The following is an 18,462-nucleotide window of genomic DNA, read 5'->3' as shown; positions in this document are numbered from 1 at the left end:
ATAAAGTAACTTCTGAGGCTGCAAGAACAGAAGTGTAAAAAACGTTTTGGTGCTTATAAAACATCTGTGATTGTTTTTAAAATTTATCACTGTATATAAGAAATGGAGATTAACAGTGAAATGAATATTAAAAGGCATCAGTTCTTCATAATGGGTGCATACTTGACAATCAAAATGGGAAAAAATGTTTGCTGAGATATTATATTGCATAATTTTTAAGGAGAAAATGAAGATATTCAGAAATTTGTTGGAAAAAAGATACTAATTAATGACAGAGATGGGCTTATGCCCATTTACTTGAAAGAATTGTGATTCTTTAACAGATAAGCACTATAGTGATCCATTTTTTAGAGCTGTTACTGTCTGTCAAATAAGAAATAACTTCTCTGAGGTCATGACTATGCTTTCCTTCCCTTGTGGCCAAGTATACATTTAGTAAACTGCACTAATATAGCATGTCAGGTAAATTGTCAGAGTGGTGCCTGGGGAGTGCTTACACAGTACTCATTAGTAGTGACAGCCGTTCCTTTAATTCTTGGATTGACGCTTATAAATTCTGGTGGAAAAAAGTCCGCCACTGTTAAAATAACCTGCCATGTCTTTTACTTCATTTAGATAGAGGAACCATCAAAAGGTATGATATGTACTATTTTGGAATGGAAACAAGGAGGAAAAAAATATGAATAATAAAAAGTTAAACAAAGCTCCTGTGTTTGTAGTGTGTTAATTATCATAACCCATGAATTCTTACATAGAGATGTTTTATGGTTTCTGTGGTTTGTCTAAGTAACCAACTATTTGCTAGAACATGCATAAAACCATTTTACGAATGTGAAATGTTTGTTTCTCATTTTGCTCATTCTTTTTTCAACCTTTCTGTCTCCTGAAAATTTACAACAGGGAAAAAAAAAGTTTTCCAGTTGTACAACTTGGTAACTTTCAGTTTTGCAAATGTTTAGTTGCTCTTGCTGTTTCTTATAGTGGTATAATATTTTGGTGTGGACAGAAGCAGTAGATGCAGTTATTAATATGGAAAATGGATTACCTGCACATTATGGTCACAAAGATTGCATAGTGGTGGTAGTGGTGGAGCTCTTTTATCTTATGCAAGCCCTTGGGGTATACCATTTGAGATGAGCTAACAAAATCATTTTAATGAAATATTAATGTTTTCTGGGAATGAAACAGAAAAAATGAAAAAAAACCCAACCACCCCAAAAAATAGAGCAGGAAGGATGGACTATTATCACTAACACACATCATTTATAGGGGATATGGAGGAGACTGTGCCCCTCTATTCAAAACAATAGAAAGTGATTATCAAGCATAAAGAAATAATATTTTATGTTCTTAGTCTTTTTGGCCTGTAATTTGTAATGCTGTCCTAAAACCCAGGTACTTGAAGCACTACATACTGTTCAAAATACAGAAAGATGTAGTTACTGCTTTCCCAGAGAGTGTTGGAGCATGGCACAACCAAATATGATAAGTAACAATAACATTAGCTCATCAGCCAACAAAGTGGTAAAAACCAGTTCTAACAATAGCACATATGCTTTTAATAAATTACATCAGTTTTTCTCTGAATGCTCCTCATTGGTCTGATCATGTCTTGCAGACATCAGAGCAAAAGTACATCTTGAAAAGACATCAGATGTACAGTTGAGATGGTTGTTAATCAGTTTAAGAATGAATCAGTTGTCTGATGCATGAGCACACAAGAAAGTATACATAGTTCATATTAGAAAAAAAGATGGTAATTTAATATTGATTTTTTACGTTTTTCAAGGATTATCCCTTGCAGTACCGGAGATGAGCAGAAGGGTGTAGTGTAGCAGTTTTTTTAAAGTCTGTGGCTGGATTCAAGAAATTTAAACTTGGTTGAATGAAGATGATGAAAGTGGTAGAGGGACTTACTTGTAGATACACACCATTACCATTAATGGTGATTGTGACACTGGGTTTGTGACTTATTATTTTGGCGTTTGCTCACAATTGTGGTGAGTTCTTTGAAAAAGACATGTTTGGGTGGAGCAGCCTGGAGTGGTAGGAAATAGTGTGATTCAGTGATTTAGGGACAGTAGTCTCCAGAGACGGGACCTTCTTTGCTTGGGAAGACTGCAATGTTTACTGCAGCCCAGGATGTTGAATACCTGAAGCCAGTAGAAGAAACCTGGCACCTTCCACAAATCCATAGTGGATGTAGATTTGTGTATCCATTTTCTGGATGATTCCTTGCTTTAAGTCATACCATACTGGTTGTTCTCCTCAGTTTAACATTGCTTTTTTAATTAATTTATTTTTTTACAAAGCACAATCCATATCCAAACTCAGGAGACTGAACATAGGTGAGATATTTTGCTTAGATTCAGTTTGAGTGTACTCTAAGAAAGTTGTTGCTTGCCCCTGAAATGGGAACTTCAGGGCTACATAAAACTGCTATTTCATTCAGCCAGCTGGGTAAACATAACATTTGCATGCTGCAGGATATTAAGACTATAAAACAATGTTATTTATATTATGGAACTTACCCTATTGTGCAAAAGGCGTCAAAGTGCATAAAGAAATTTGTTTTGATAACCAGAACGTTAAAGTGAGAAAAGGAGTTACTAGCTTTTTTGATTCATTAACCGGACACCCCCCCCGCCACCGCCAAAAAGAAAAAAAAAAGAAAAAAAAAGAAGAGGGAAATAAAAAGAAAGAAAAGCTTGTGTTTGTTTCCTCTCAGGCCATATTTTATACTAAGGAAACTGGCAGGAAGCCAACATAATCAAGATGTATCTCAGTGGGCAGATTCTCATAAAAATAAAGAAACAAAATGCCTTCCTATATTAACTGATGAGTAAATAATATTGCCTCTGGTTGGAATGCTCTTGTAAAAATATTGTGCTTTTAATTATGGATGTTTACTATCTACACCTTAAAGCTTTTATTTCATCATTCCCTTACAGCTTCTATTGCATCAACCTGTAACGATCCTGGGACACCACAGAATGGCACTAGATACGGAGACAGCAGAGAGCCTGGAGACACTACCACCTTTCAATGTGACCCTGGCTACCAACTTCAAGGACAGGCTAAAATTACATGTGTGCAACTGAATAACCGATTCTTCTGGCAACCTGATCCTCCTACATGCATAGGTAATAAGATGAAATGTTAAGTCTCTGTTTAAGATTAATACAGATCAGATTTCTTGTTCAACTAGTGGGCATATGATGCTCATGCTGGAGTGATGCTCTTTGCAGAACCCAGTTATTTCGTACTTAGGGTTACTGACAGCCCCATTCTCAAGATTAACGCGGTTTTTGGATGTCATTTTCTCACTCTATTCTATTTTTTAAACTTCATGCAAGTTCCAAATTGACAAAGGCTAATAGAAATAATTAAATGGAAGAGGTGATTTGGATAAAAAAATTCTTGTTGAAATGGTCTTATTAGAATGGGCTTCTATGTAATAATTTAGTTACATAAACTGTAATCCATTATTTATTCTGAAAATTGTCTGAATTTTCTATAGATTAAATACCAATCCTATGCAGTCCATAGGAAGCTAAAGATATTTTTTCTGAAGCAGGATGCTTGTTGGGAAAGGTAAATGCAGAGAAGGGGGTCCAAGTGACAACACTGTTGAAAGAATTGAGATATATTGCTATAAAACCAGGAGAGGGTGGGAGATCTTCTTTCTCTGAAACAAGTTTTGATTCTTGGTTCCATAGTCCTATATGGCATAAAGGTTTCTCTGAGTTCCTGGTCAGTAGAAGAATAATTACAGGCTTAGAAGTCTTGCTCAAACGTATTTTAAGGTCATCAGTGTAGTTCTTCTAAAATTCTAAGATTGAGTTAATCAACATCTGTGAAAAATCTGCTAGGTATAGTAATTTTTTAAATCTTTATGATTTTGTTGCCTATTGATTTATAATGAAATGAAGACTTATTTTAATAATTGTAAAACCCAGATACAATACATTTTAATAGTGCTGGAATAAGCATAATGCTTTTTCCTTCTCCAAGCCATTTTGGAGATGCTCTTTCCAAAACAGCAAACCCCCAAACAACTGCAGTCCCTTTGTTTCTCTGAAGTGTTTACGGATATCTCAAAATTACTGGGAAGGATTCAGGATAATGCAGGATAGTGTCTCCAACTCCATATCATCTAGCAGAATTGTAGCAGCATATAATCTGAACATTGTCTTCTGGATACCTTGTGTGCAATGCATAAATAGCAGTATGAAAATGTTTACTAAATATACTGGGATTATTCACAGATTAAAAATATTTAAATAAAAATAAAAAATAAGATATCTGGTGCCTAAAGGTCTAGAAGATTCATGCTCTTTCTCTAAATACTAATTATAATCACTCCATATTTCTTTACAGTCTAGTAAAAAAAACCCAAAACACGAAAGAAGGAAATAAAGAAGGAAAGAAAGAGAGTACCTTTGGGCAAAAAGTGTATACGTATTGTTATTCTTTCATGTACTCAAGGTGACTTTGAATGGGAAAGCAGATTAAAGTAATCTTTACTGTAGACATGACAATATTAGAAACCTTAAGGGTTCTGTAAAGCCATTAGATGTCATTTAAAAAATTTCCATAAAGTCCTTATTTCAGTATGCTGACTTATAAATGAAAAATGATTTACATTTAATAACTGTACTACTCAGTACTCTGAACATTGTGTGACTTCCATTCCTGATTGTTTAATGTTTTCTGCTCTATTTTTACTTTACAACTTTGATAATGTTTATCTCAGGCTGAATCATCAGCACACATAATGAACATGTGAAACATTTCCTGGAACTGTTATTTGTGAATAAAACCAAAAAGAAATAAAAATTAAAAAAACAAAAACAAAAACAAACACAAACCCCCCATACACTGGATCAAAAATAATAAATAAAATACCAAAACTATAGACACAAAAACCCCCAGATACATATATATATACTAAGTGTTTAAATAAACAAACTAATAAATAAATACTGGGGGGGGGGGTGGAGTTTAGTTTGTTTTCATAAATAACATGAGGGGAATGTGTTCATTAATGTTTTCATTTGGGTTAGGAGCATGGTTTCCAAGTAAATTTTCTTGCTCACGCTTTAGTTCATGATTTTGAATTTTGTTGGAGCTTTTGAACGAAACTAAACTGCAAGATGTGTTCTATGAGTACATCTGATGTACTCCAACCAGTAGTAAGCATTCAGTCCATTGGACCAGACTAGAAATAGCCTGAAAAAAATCCTTCTTTAAAATGTTAATGCAGACTCCAAATCCTTAGTACCAACTATTTTGCACTACAAATGTGTTCCTATCAGTCTGCATGACTTGGTAATGTAGATGAAGCCTGCGTTGACTACTGTGCTTCTTAGTTAGATTTCTATGTGATTATCATCTTTGGAAGTTGGATTCCTTATCTGTTTAAAAGTAAATTCAATTTATGGTAACTAAATGAATACATTTGATTTTTGATTTGGGTAATAACCTTTACTGAGTGAATCAAACTGTTTTGTGTTACACCTACAGTCAAAAGAAACTGCATCCTGAATCCTGCTATTGAGCTTTCCCAGTTCTTAAAGTACTTCCAGTGCATAAGAAATACTTCATCTTGATAGAGATGTGATTAAGTAACAGCGAGAATATACAGGACTTCCTATATAACTTCATATTTTTATTTCTTTAGAAAGAGCTTTTCTCGTGCTTCTTTTGAATAGGAACAAAGCTCACTTTTTTAAGGAAAATACAAAAATGTTTGCTAGCTGGAATTGGGAAAGTTCTGGTTGGTTTTTTTAAATTATTATTATTTTTGGTAAATGTAGAAGTCAATTTACTCCTATTTAACAGTTAATATGTGCTTGTGAATTTAACTTGTGACCATATTCCTATTTCTTTTTACATTGTGACAGCTGCATGTGGAGGAAACCTGACAGGCCCAGCAGGTGTTATTTTATCACCTAACTATCCACAGCCTTATCCTCCTGGAAAAGAATGTGACTGGAGAATAAAAGTAAACCCTGACTTTGTCATTGCCTTGATATTCAAAAGGTACCATTTCTAGATGAATGCCTCTGTTTAAAAGGATTTTAAATGTCACATCTAAAAATGGCATCATTTATCACTTCTTAAAGCTTCTAATTATATTCTCTGGCTAAGTCCTGGAGCATACATCTAACATGTGCTATATCATTGCTTTCAAATAACATAAAAGAAAATAATATAGTTATATGGCACTTTTGATATCAAATATATTCCTGAGAAACAAAACTTTCTGTGACCTGTGAAATAAAAATCTTTAAAAAACAATGTAAATTTGTAGAAATGCTTGATTTACGTTGTTGCACCTTATAGTAGAGTCTTGAACTGTAGTGGAAACTAACTCAGTTTTTAAAGTCTTTTACAAATACAGTCTAAATACACTTTACTTGGAGTGCCTAGATCAGGAAAAAAAAATTGGTCTACTTAGTCAAGACATAAAAGATGTCTAGATAATGTTGTCTCATAATTTTAAAAAAAGTTTTACTTAGTGTTCCATCATCAACCTATATTTGTTGCATGGATTTTTAACACAAATTGAAGTTCAGGGATATAGTCATATTCATATGTTCAATTTATCATTTCTATTTGAATCAGGCCTATATAATCATCTTGCTTGCTATATCTATGGATGCAAATACAAATTTTTTTCTTTTTTTGATTCTCTGTCCTAAGTGTGATTTTTAAGCTAAGAATGGTAACATTGCTGTTGACTTCAGTGGGATGGTGACCAATTCTGATTCTTTTAGGAAGAGATGATGGCATGTTCAGAACTTTGTTGTGTAACATTTGAATCCTTTTTTTAAAAAAAAAAAAAAAAAAAAACAAAAAACAAACCAACACCAAAACAAAAAAACCCCAAACAATTTCTTTCACTGACTAATTGCAATCTGTTTTCTAATAAAATATTGATACACAAGAAATTAAAGAATTAAAACCTAAGGTACTTGAAATTATATAATCAAGAATATGATAATTCTGTTCTTCAGGTATTTGATCAAATAGCATTAAGGGATAAGAATAGTCCTCCACTAATTACACTCTTGAAGATGTCACATGATAGGTGTGGTAAGCACCATATTTCTGTGGACTGCCTAAATTATCAGCTCAAATGCTCCATTTCAAGTAAGATGAATGAAAATTACAGTTACTGAGTATTCAGGTTTGTTTGTGAATTCCATTTTAAGGAATACAAGTATGAGCAATATAATGGAATTTGCAGTTTATGCTATACTTCTAGTACATTTTATAAATAATTGCAGTCCATTAATACACACTGGACTGCCTAAGTCTTTCCTAGATTTGATACGCTGTGCTAGAAGTTCTTAAATTCTCCAGACAGAAATCTTCCTTAGAAATCTGAAAGAAAAGGTTATGCTATGGCTTCCCAGGTTTTTGGCACTACCTTTTACAACATTATCTGATGTTGGAGAATATTCTTGGAAACTCATCCATTTCTGACTGATAGTGGTATAGGGCATTTAAGGTGTAGATTGTGGGGTTGTTAATTTTGGAAATATATTTAGAAAACTGAAAAAAAAAAAGAAAATTGGAATACAAATTAAGAAGGAGGGGAGAACCAACACTGTTATCTGTATACATATGGGTATTGAACAGACCAAATGGAAAACTTTGTCTGCTTTTCTTTTTTAATAAATACTGTATTTTTAATATAAATGAACCGTAAGAGTAATATGGATTCATATTTAACAAAAAGTTTGCAAATACATACAGGTAACTTTGTAACAGAGAAGTAAATTGACATAGTTTTACAAATATATTTAATGTTAGAACACAAAAAACTTAATGCACTATCACAAACCCCCTCTGATTTATATGAAATGTCAGTGCTGAAATAACTCCATCTCTGCAATTCTTTCAATAACTTCCTTGCTTTTTAGACTAGACTAGACTATTTCTGCTGGAAGGGCCCTACAGTGATCATCTAGTCCAACTGCCTGAGCACTTCAGGGCTGACCAAGAGTTAAAGCATGGTATTAAGGGCATTGTCCAAATGCCTCTTAAACACTGACAGGCTTGGGGCATCGACCACCTCTCTAGGAAGCCTGTTCCAGTGTTTGACCACCCTTTCAGTAAAGAAATGCTTCCTAATGTCCAGTCTAAACCTCCCGTGGCGCAGCTTTGAACCATTCCCACGTGTCCTATCACTGGATACAAGGGAGAAGAGCTCAGCACCTCCCTCTCCACTTCCCGTCCTCAGGAAGCTGTAGAGAGCAATGAGGTCGCCCCTCAGCCTCCTTTTCTCCAAACTAGACAAGCCCAAAGTCCTTAGCTGCTCCTCACAGGACATTCCTTCCAGCCCTTTCCCCAGCTGTGTTGCCCTCCTCTGGATGCACTCAAGGACCTTCACATCCTTCTGAAATTGAGGGGCCCAGAACTGCACACAGTACTCCAGGTGAGGCCGCACCAAGGCTGAATACAGCGGGATAATCCCGTCTTTTGACCGGCTCATTATACTGTGTTTGATGCACCCTAGGATGGGGTTTGCCCTCTTGGCTGCCAGGACACACTGCTGACTCATACTGAGTCTGCTGCCGACCAGCACCCTGAGATCCCTTTCTGCAGGGCTGCTCTCCAGCCACTCCTCTCCCGGTCTGTACTTGTGCCTGGCATTGCTCCGTCCCAGGTGCAGAATCCGGTATTTTGACTTGTTACATTTCATCCCATTAATAATTGCCCAGTGCTCCAGTCGATCTAGATCCCTCTGCAAGACATCTCTTCCCTGAAGAGAGTCAACAGCACCTGCCAGTTTCGTATCATCAGCAAACTTGGTAATGGTGCATTCAACTCCTGCATCCAGATCGTTAATAAATACACGAGCAGAACTGGCCTTAGAACTGAACACTGAGGAACACTGCTGGTGACAAGTCACCAGCCAGATATAGCCCCATTCGCTACAACCCTTTGAGCTCTGCCCTTCAGTCACTTCTTCACCCAGCACACCATGAACCCGCTCATCCCGCAGTTGGACAGCTTGTCCAGAAGGGTGTTGTGAGGGACAGTATCAAAACCTTACTAAAATCCAGAAAAACTATATCCACTGCCTTCCCTTCATCCACTAGGTGGGTGACCTTATAGTAGAAGGATATCAAATTAGTTAAACAGGACTTTTCTTTTGTGAACACGTTGACTGTGCCTGATGATTGCATTATTCTTTAAATGCCTTTCAACAGCACCCAGTATAATCTTCTCGATAATTTTTCCAGGAACTGAGGTTAGACTGACAGGTCTGTAGTTCCCTGGGTCTTCCCTCATACCCTTCTTGTAAACTGCAGTAACGCTGGCTAGCTTCCAGTCAGCAGGGGCCTCCCCAGACCCCCAAGACCTTTGACAGATGATTGAGGGGGGTAATGTTTCTTTGACATCTGCAAAATCTACTTTCTTAACATACCACTTTCTGTTTATTTTATCTAACATTTTTCATTCTTAGGCAGTAGGTTACAGCTAAGACCTGTACTATTCTCAAGGAACTGGCTTTGAGAAGACAGCACTGTCTGCATAGGATGAGAGTGCCTGTGTTTTTATCTTTATGTTGTCTCAGAACTCATCTCAATTAAATTCCTCTGAAAGACATTCCGTTCGTATTATCTTCATAATTGCTTTGTATAAACATATAAATGTCATCAAATATGCATAGCATAGATGGTTTAGTGAGAATAATAATTCACTTTATCATAATTCCCTGATATAATTTGGGTATGAACAAAGGCAAGTTCCAGGATAGTGGTCTTTCTGTATGAAAGCGTCTTGTTTCTGAAGTGGTAAATTTGTGCTTGTAATGGGTGGATTTAATATCATCGAATTTAGCCAACTAAAAGCTGGACTTTTAATTTAAACTACTTGTCTGGATCATGGTCACTGGTAAGAGGCAGCCTTTCTGCAGCAGGTGATTCATTCCATCTTGAGAAAGGTGTTTAGGATAGGTGGGAGGATATGCTGCTTTTTCATTGACTGTAGACTGTAGACAGAACCTGCATGATGGCCTGATAGTAGATCTTTTGGAAAGCTGAAGGTGTTCAAATCAATGGTAAAGAGAACTCCATTGAAAGCTGGTAAATTTTCACTGTGAATCATATTTAAAAAGACTTTTATTTCTTGAGAAGAAAATGTGTTAGGCAGAAGACTGCAGCCATAGTCACAGTAGTGTTTAACTCATGAAAAAGAAATGAAGACTTAATTCTCTTTTTCCTTTATTTTCAGTTTCAGTATGGAACCCAGTTATGATTTTCTACATATTTATGAAGGGGAAGATTCCAACAGTCCTCTAATTGGGAGTTTTCAAGGCTCACAGGCTCCTGAAAGAATAGAGAGCAGTGGTAACAGTCTGTTTCTGGCTTTTCGCAGTGATGCTTCTGTTGGAATGTCAGGATTTGCCATTGACTATAAAGGTACTGTTCTCACCATAATCTATGGAAAGATAAAGGGAAAGAAATGTCATTTAGTATTTATTGAGACTCAAATCTGTTTACTTCTAGATGTACTCATACTGAACTGCCAAATACCTCTTTGCATTGATGTAGGTTTTCAAAACTATTTTCTGTAAATGTGTGGAGGAACACAGAAATCCTCTTTCATAAAATCTCTCTCACGTTACTTATGCACGTTTTCATCTTCCAGAAAAAAAAGTAGAGATAGAAGATGCACATCACAAGTAGCATTTGAAAAAGAGTTGTAGAATAATGGAATTGTCTTACCCAATTAGGATACATGACTGCTGCTGCTTCCTTGCTGGTACATACCAATACATTTTCCTTTCCACTTTGTTGTTGAATCTACATATGCATTTTTTAATAACTACTGCTGGACAATATTTGCATTTTTTGGGGGGTATCTATTACAAGCCAGAGAATGGGTTATGCTGACTGTTTATTAAAGAAAGACACACACTCGCTTCAAATGCTGGTTTCTTTTCTGGTCGCAGATGCTGTCTCTGGCTTGATTGTCATCTCTGCTGAGATTTATCAAGCTGTTTTTCATTAGCAGAGGTGCTGCCTCAGTTTTTTATTCTTGACATGGAAGCAAACTACATTAATGTACATGTCAGAAATGAAGGAACAAAAATATCTAAAGAGTATAGAAATAACATACCAATAAAAGAGAGGGAGGTTAAAAAGAACTCTTAAATCATTTTTATATTTAGTCTTCATCTTTCATTCAGCATTATGCATTATTCTCCACACTGGCAAGGCTTTTCTTCCCAAAGTAATTGTCATATTGCCATAGATAAAATCTTAGTCTGTTTGTTCCTACCTAAACTTGAAACAAAATATAAATAAAATGGGAAAACAGTTTGTTCCAGGAAGTCTTGTTGGCCTGCAAGGGAAGAAAATGACAAGTTGAGCAGGAGATAAAGAGAGAAAGATGCCTGTTGAAAATGTGCATACATATTTTCGCTACGTGTATTTTTTTTGTTCTCAGCATAGTCTGATACGTGTGAATCTATGCAATAGGAAGTTAAATGAAGTAATAAGAAAATAAAAATATAACATAGAAGAGCAGAACAGTATATTTTTAAAAGTTATTATATTCAATGGGCACTATATTTGTGCCTAAGAGTTCAATATCTTATTAAGTACATTATTTAATATTTTATATAAAATTGATAGAATCATAGATTCATAGAATGGTTTGGTTTGGAAAGGACCTTTAAAGATCATCTAGTTCCAACCCCCCTGCCATGGGCAGGGACACCTTCCACTAGCCCAGGTTGCTCAAAGCCCCGTCCAACCTGGCCTGAACACTGCCAGGGATGGGGCATCCACAGCCTCTCTGGGCAACCTGTTCCAGTGCCTCACCACCCTCACAATGAAGAACTTCTTCCTTACACCTAATCTAAATCTACCCTCTTTCACTTTAAAGCCATTACCCCTTGCCCTTTCACTACATGCCCTTGTGAAAAGTCCCTCTCCAGCCCCCTTTAGGTACTGGAAGGCTGCTATAAGATGTCCCTGGAGCCTTCTCTTCTCCAGGCTGAACAACCCCAACTCTCTCAGCCTGTCTTCATTGGAGAGGTGCTCCAGCCCTCTGATCATCTTCATGGCCCTCTTCTGGACTCGCTCCAACAGGTCCATGTCCTTCTTCTGTTGGGGGCCCCAGAGCTGAACGCACTCCTCCAGGTGGGATCTCACGAGAGCGGAGTTGTTGTGGTTTAACCCCAGCCAGCAACTAGGCACCATGCAGCCGCTTGCTCACGTCCTCCTCCCCCGGCCCCAGTGGGACAGGGAGGACAATCAAGAGAAAAAAAAAAGAAAAAAGAAATGAAACTCAAGAAAAACAGGTGGTTCACAATGCAATTGCTCACCACCTGCTGACCAATGCCCAGCCAGTCCCCGAGCACCGATCTGCCCCTCCCGGCCAACTCCTCCCAGTTTATATATGGAGCATGACATCCTATGCTATGGAATATCACTTTCGCTAGTTCAGGTTAGCTGTCTTGGCCATGCTCCCTCCCAGTTTCTTGTGCACCTACTCACTGGCAGAGCATGGGAAACTGAAAAATCCTTGACTTAGGATAAGCACTACTTGGCAACAACCAAAACATCACTGTGTTATCAACGTTATTATCATAGTAAATCCAAAATATAGCACTGTACCAGCTACTAGGAAGAAAATTAACTCTGTCCCAGCCAAAACCAGGACAGGAGTAGAAGGGGAGAATCACCTCCCTCGAGCTGCTGGTCACACTTCTTTTGATGCAGCCCAGGATACGGTTGGCTTTCTGGGCTGGAAAGGCACATTGCAGGGTCATGGTGAGCTTCTCGTTAAACACCCCCAAGTCCTTCTCCGCAGGGCTGCTCTCAATCCATTGATGGCCCAGCCTGTATTTGTGCTTGGGATTGCCCTGACCCATGTTGCAGGACCTTGCACTTGGCCTTGTTGAACTTCATGAGGTTTGCATGGGCCCACCTCTCAAGGTCCCTCTGGATGGCATCCCTTCCCTCCAGTGTGTTGACCACACCACACAATTTGGTGTTGTCAGCAAACTTGCTGAGGGTGCACACAATCCCACTGTCCATGTTGCCAACAAAGATGCTAAACAGCGCTGGTCCCAATACCACCCCCTGAGGAATGCCACTCATCACTGGTCTCCATTTGGACATCAAGCTGTTGACCGCAACTCTTTGAGTAAGACCATCCAGCCAATTCCTTATACACCAAGTGGTCCATCCATCAAATCCATGTCTCTCCAATTCAGAGACAAGAATGTTGTGCGGGACAGTGTCAAATGCTTTGCACAAGTCCAGGTGGATGACATCAGTTGCTCTTCCCTTATCCACCAACACTGTAACCCTGTTGTAAAAGGCCACCAAATTTGTCAGGCATGATTTGCCCTTAGTGAAGCCATGTTGGCTGTCATCAGTCACCTCCTTATTTGCCACGTGCCTTAGCATAGTTTCCAGGAGGATGTGCTCCATGATCTTGCCGGGCACAGAGGTGAGACTGACTGGCCTGTAGTTCCCTGCGTCTTCCTTTTTTCCCAGCCTTCTCACCACCTCCTCTAGCTCAACCACCTGCTGCAGGAGGTCCTCCACCTGGGCACACCGTTTGCAGGCAGCTCTGCTGCCCGTCCCTGCCCCAGGAGAAAGGTCTCGGCCCTTCCTGGGCTCTGAGGTCCGCACTGCAGCCTCTCCCTTCGGCAGCTCCGTCTGGGTGGAGGCATCGCCCGCCGCTGGGGTGGTGCAGACCCCCCCGCCGGAGCTGCAGCCTGTGCCCTCAGGCGAGGGCCCGCCGTTCTGCCTTGAGGCTCGGGTAGGGTGACCGCCTTTGGCCTGCGCAGGTGGTGACAGAACCGTGGCTGGGTCCCGTGCACCTCAAGCCTCTCCGCTCGGGCAGCGGAATGCCCCTCCTTCGAAGAGGCGCCCTCCCGCGCCGCACCCTGCATGCCCGCTCTGGTCGCCGGCGCTTCTGCAGGCTGCCCTTGGTGGGAGCGGGGGTGGGCGCCATTACGCCTGGCCCTGCCCACGCCTCCTCAGCCACTCTCCCTCCGGAGACCTGCCGGCTCCCGGTGGGCTTCCGCACGCCCCCGGGGCATCCGCGCTCCCCTGAGGCTTCTGCGGCTGCGGACCCCCCCACCCTCCCCTTACACCCCAGCGGTCCACTGCGCTGCGGAACGTGCCTGAGGCGGAGCTGATCGCCTCGGTGATCTTCACGTTTGTGCTCATGGACATCTAGTTTTGTTTTTTGGTAATATTCCTTGAGTATTTCATCAAAATGCCTGTTTTATTAACATTTAATAAGGGAAGGAGGACATGCTGTAAACTTCAACTATGAATTTGACTCTGGAATTTTTTAATACAAAATCTTTGCTTCCTGTAATGAACTTCTATTTGTTAGGCGCATCCTTCCCTCCTAAAGAGTTCACATATTTAGCAAAATATTACTTAGAGAAGTAATATTACACAATGTTTTCATAGATTTTGAAAGGACTGAGTTGTGTCTGAAACTTTTGTAGAAAAAAGTATTGCATAGTCACTGACAGTATAGTAATACTAATATTTTATTTTCATTCATTTAGTTATAAAGTGTTCTGTGCCTAAATCCTTCCTATTTGAAGATCATCTCAATCATATTCTTGAAAAAAAGTAATTACTAATATGAATTATTTCTCCCATCCCTTTTCTTTGTATTTTAACTTGCCAAAGATGGTGAATGAATTGCTAGTCTTGGTAACATCACTGCCTGTACTCACTTCGACTTAAAGATTTCGTACCTATTAGCTCATGCCAGAAAATAACTGGTGCGCTTATTTTGTCAGCCTTCAAGCTTCAGTTATTATTAGATCTTCTTAAATATGAAGCATGAAATAACAATATGTTTTTAATGTGTAAATTATTCCATTGTATGGCAGCTTTCTAACCAGAAGTTATTGAGTACTGGTGACTTGGTTAAAAAACATAATAGTGTTAAGTGGTGAGTTCTAGAAATGGTAGTTTTTCTTCTACATTACTAAACTTTATTGGAGTCATTCAGTTTTTGAAGAGTTCTGCTAACAAAAGGTAGGAAGAAAATGCTGCTGGTTAGATCCTCTCAGTATAATTTCCTTGGTCAGCTAACCAATGTAATGCAAACATCCATGGTCTTGTAGTAAACATACAGAAACAAGAAAAATATTTTTATAAGCTGTTGAAAATGTAAACTACTTTAATTCATTTTAACAGAAAAGCCACGGGAAGCTTGTTTTGATCCTGGAAACATCATGAATGGGACAAGAATCGGAACAGACTTTAAGCTTGGTTCAACTATTACTTACCAGTGTGATTCCGGATATAAGATTATTGATCCTTCAACTATAACTTGTGTAATTGGTGCAGATGGAAAGCCAGCATGGAACAGAGCATTGCCATCTTGTAATGGTATGTACCGTTTTCTTACCATTTCCCTTGTCCCCCCAGTGAATTCAGAGTTTCTCAGTCCCTGAGGCTATAGTATTTCTACGCATGTAACTTGTATTAAAAAAACCTGAAGTTAAAAAATGAAAATTATGATGATACAAGTTTTGGACTATAGCTTAGTCACTAATGTATTGTTTGAAGTATTTAAAAATGTCTTTAAATTCTGAAATCAACACATATTGTTATGTTCATAATAATGATTACAATGTAATATGTAAGTTTCCATGGTTTCCCGTTTACATCAATTTTAGTGGAAGGCTTTGTGATCTGTATGAGAATCCATATAAAATAGACTAAACAATAATTATGAAGGATTACTGGCCTATCTGTTGTTTCTTTTTATTCTCCTTGTATTGTCTCTTGCCAGTTTATTGTTTCTTAGACTGCAAGTAGGGGTAGTCCTTTCAACAAAATGGAGCTTCAATATATGACTGATTTGTAATAATAGGGATTTATCTGTGCTCCCACATAGTCTCAAGATGTACTGTTTTCATGTATTACCTTCCCAGTGATAGTAATTTAGAACTGCATTTTAAAAGGATATAACAACTTAAACTATGCAAATACTATTTGAATTGTGCTCAGAGTAAGGAGTGGGGCTGGAAATAGGTTAAGTTGTTAGATTTAAGTTGTTAGACTATTTCCAGGCATGATTTTGATCCAGACCTTACAGCACTCTTTAAATTTCTTTGTCACAGTGCAAGAGTAAGCATGGGACAGAGGCTGTTCTTGGTAGGCCACCCACATTTATTTCTGAAAGTGAGAGTAGTAGTACTAGTACTATTACAGGTATTTGCTGTGGCCAATCATGCTGTTTGGTGTCAAGGCCAAAGAATAGGTTCTTGTAGTGTTTAGTGTCCAGTGTAGCCATAGCCTAAGTGTATGTCTATACTCCTAAAGAAAAAAGGCATGGGAAGCTGATACAGTGAGTTGCTGATTATCCATACTGCTTAATTGCTATTTCTCTGTATGACTTCAGCTATGAAAACATCACTCTACTAGACTTCAGTACAAGTCTCACATTATTTCAGGCACTTTGGATTGTAATCCCTGCCCTGACACACACAGAAAACCACACAAAATAAGAATCATAGACTCCTTTAGGTTGGAAAAGACCCTTAAGATCATCAATTCCAACCATTAACCTAGCACTGCCAAGTCCACCACTAAACCATGTCCCGAAGTGCCACATCTACACGTTTTTTAAATACCTCCAGGGATGGTGAATCAACCACTTCCCTGGGCAGCCTGTTCCAATGCTTGACAACCTTTTCAGTGAAGAAATTTCTCCTAATATCCAATCTAAACCTCTCCTGGTGCAACTTGAGGCCATTTCATCTCATCCTATCACTTGTTACTTGGGAGAAGAGACTGACACCCACCTGGCTACAACCTCCTTTCAGGTAGTTGTAGAGAGCGATAAGGTCTCCCCTCAGCCTCCTTTTCTCCAGGCTAAACAACCCCAGTTCCCTCAGCTGCTCCCCATAGTACTTGTTCTCCAGACCTTTCACCATCTTTGTTGCCCTTCTTTGGACGTGCTGCAGCACCTCAATGTCTTTCTTGTAGCGAGGAGCCCAAAAGTGAACACAGTATTTGAGGTGTGGTCTCACCAGTGCAAATATGTACCTGTACATACACACACAGAGGCACACATACACATTTTTGTTTTTATATATATACACACACACACGCACACATACATATACACACATATGTATATATCATTTAAACTCCTCTTTTCAGAGGTGGGCAGAATATCCACAGAATTATAGGTTATGCCAGTTTAAAGAAAAGTATGGAGATTGTAGAACCACTCTGTGAAGAAAACCAATAATTTACCAATGAAACAGAGAACCCAGAATAATTGAAAAGTATGCATCAGTTATTTCCAAGCCTTTCAGATTAGAGTGACAGGTCAGTAGCTGCATGCTAAACAGATTTTCCCACAAAAAGTGAAATTACTCTAGACACATTTCTATTATTTATAACATTACTGTTATATACCTATCATTATTATATATGCTTATTTTTGTATGCACCTGTTATTATTGTTGTTGTTTTGTTGTCATTTTTATTATTATGAGTTTGAATCACAGGGTATTCAAGTAACAATTTGTGTAGATTTTAATTTAACACCTGCAAGCTTGGCCCTGAGAGCAGAGATGGGTCTTAATTGCCCTGACCAGCTTCAGCTGGGATCTCCACTTACAGCCCCAGTCCAAAGGCCCAGGAGTTCTATTTAAACTCAGCCCTGTAGCCCTTCACTCCCTGTCTGAATTATGTTATGTGCACTTGTTTAAAGTTCTCTTTCTGACCCTGCCTCCTGGGTGGTCCTCAACCTACACTGTAGTTAGCTATCTCCTGGATGGACCCCTGTACATATTATCACTGAAGTTGGAAGGGACCTCTGGAGATCACCTACTCCAACCTTCTTGCTCAAGCAGGGTCACCTAGAAGAGACTGCCTAAGACTGTGTCCAGCTGGGATTTCAATATCCCATGGATGGAGACTCCACAACCTTTCTGGGCAACCTGTGCCAGTGTTTGACTACCCTCACAGCAGTAAAGTGTTTTCTTGTGTTTAGAATGGCATGTCATTTTAATTCATGATCATTGCCTCTTGTTCTGTGAGTGGACTCTACTAAGAACAGTGGCTCCTCCCTCCTCTTCATTTCCTCCCATCAACTATTTATAAACATTGATAAGATCCCACCAAGCCTTCTGTTTCCTACGCTAAACATTTCCTAGCCTCACCAGTGCTGAGTAGAGAGGAAGGATCACCTCCCTTGTTGTTTTGGCAAATGATCTTCCTAACACTTAGCTCAAGAGGCTGATGGCCACCTTTGCTGTAAGGGCACATTGCTGGCTCACGTTCGGCGTGTTGACCACCATCAACAGAAAAAAAAAAATTAGGATGGATCTTTTTTCCTCAGGGGTTGTTTCAGTACCCTTGTTTATTAAAAGATTTTAAAGAAAAATAGCAAGTGTTTTTTTCCCTCCATATGGTGAATATTTAG

At 38.8% G+C, this 18,462-nt stretch overlaps 1 protein-coding gene across 1 annotated transcript in view; it reads left to right on the top strand.

Annotated features, from left to right (window-relative positions):
* CSMD1 (CUB and Sushi multiple domains 1) overlaps positions 1-18,462 on the top strand; it is a 1,239,551-nt gene that overhangs the window by 1,005,582 nt on the left and 215,507 nt on the right. The window contains exons 27-30 of the mRNA XM_030037616.2: positions 2,952-3,143; positions 5,907-6,045; positions 10,255-10,442; positions 15,213-15,407. Coding sequence (XP_029893476.1) covers positions 2,952-3,143; positions 5,907-6,045; positions 10,255-10,442; positions 15,213-15,407 — 714 coding nt within the window. The remainder of the gene's footprint in view (positions 1-2,951; positions 3,144-5,906; positions 6,046-10,254; positions 10,443-15,212; positions 15,408-18,462) is intronic.

This window comes from Aquila chrysaetos, chromosome 15 (genome assembly GCF_900496995.4).
Source record: "Aquila chrysaetos chrysaetos chromosome 15, bAquChr1.4, whole genome shotgun sequence".
In the NCBI taxonomy this organism is placed as follows: domain Eukaryota; kingdom Metazoa; phylum Chordata; class Aves; order Accipitriformes; family Accipitridae; genus Aquila; species Aquila chrysaetos.
The sequence above is the reverse complement of the archived record's forward strand: the minus strand, read 5'-3'. Positions and strand labels throughout refer to the sequence as shown.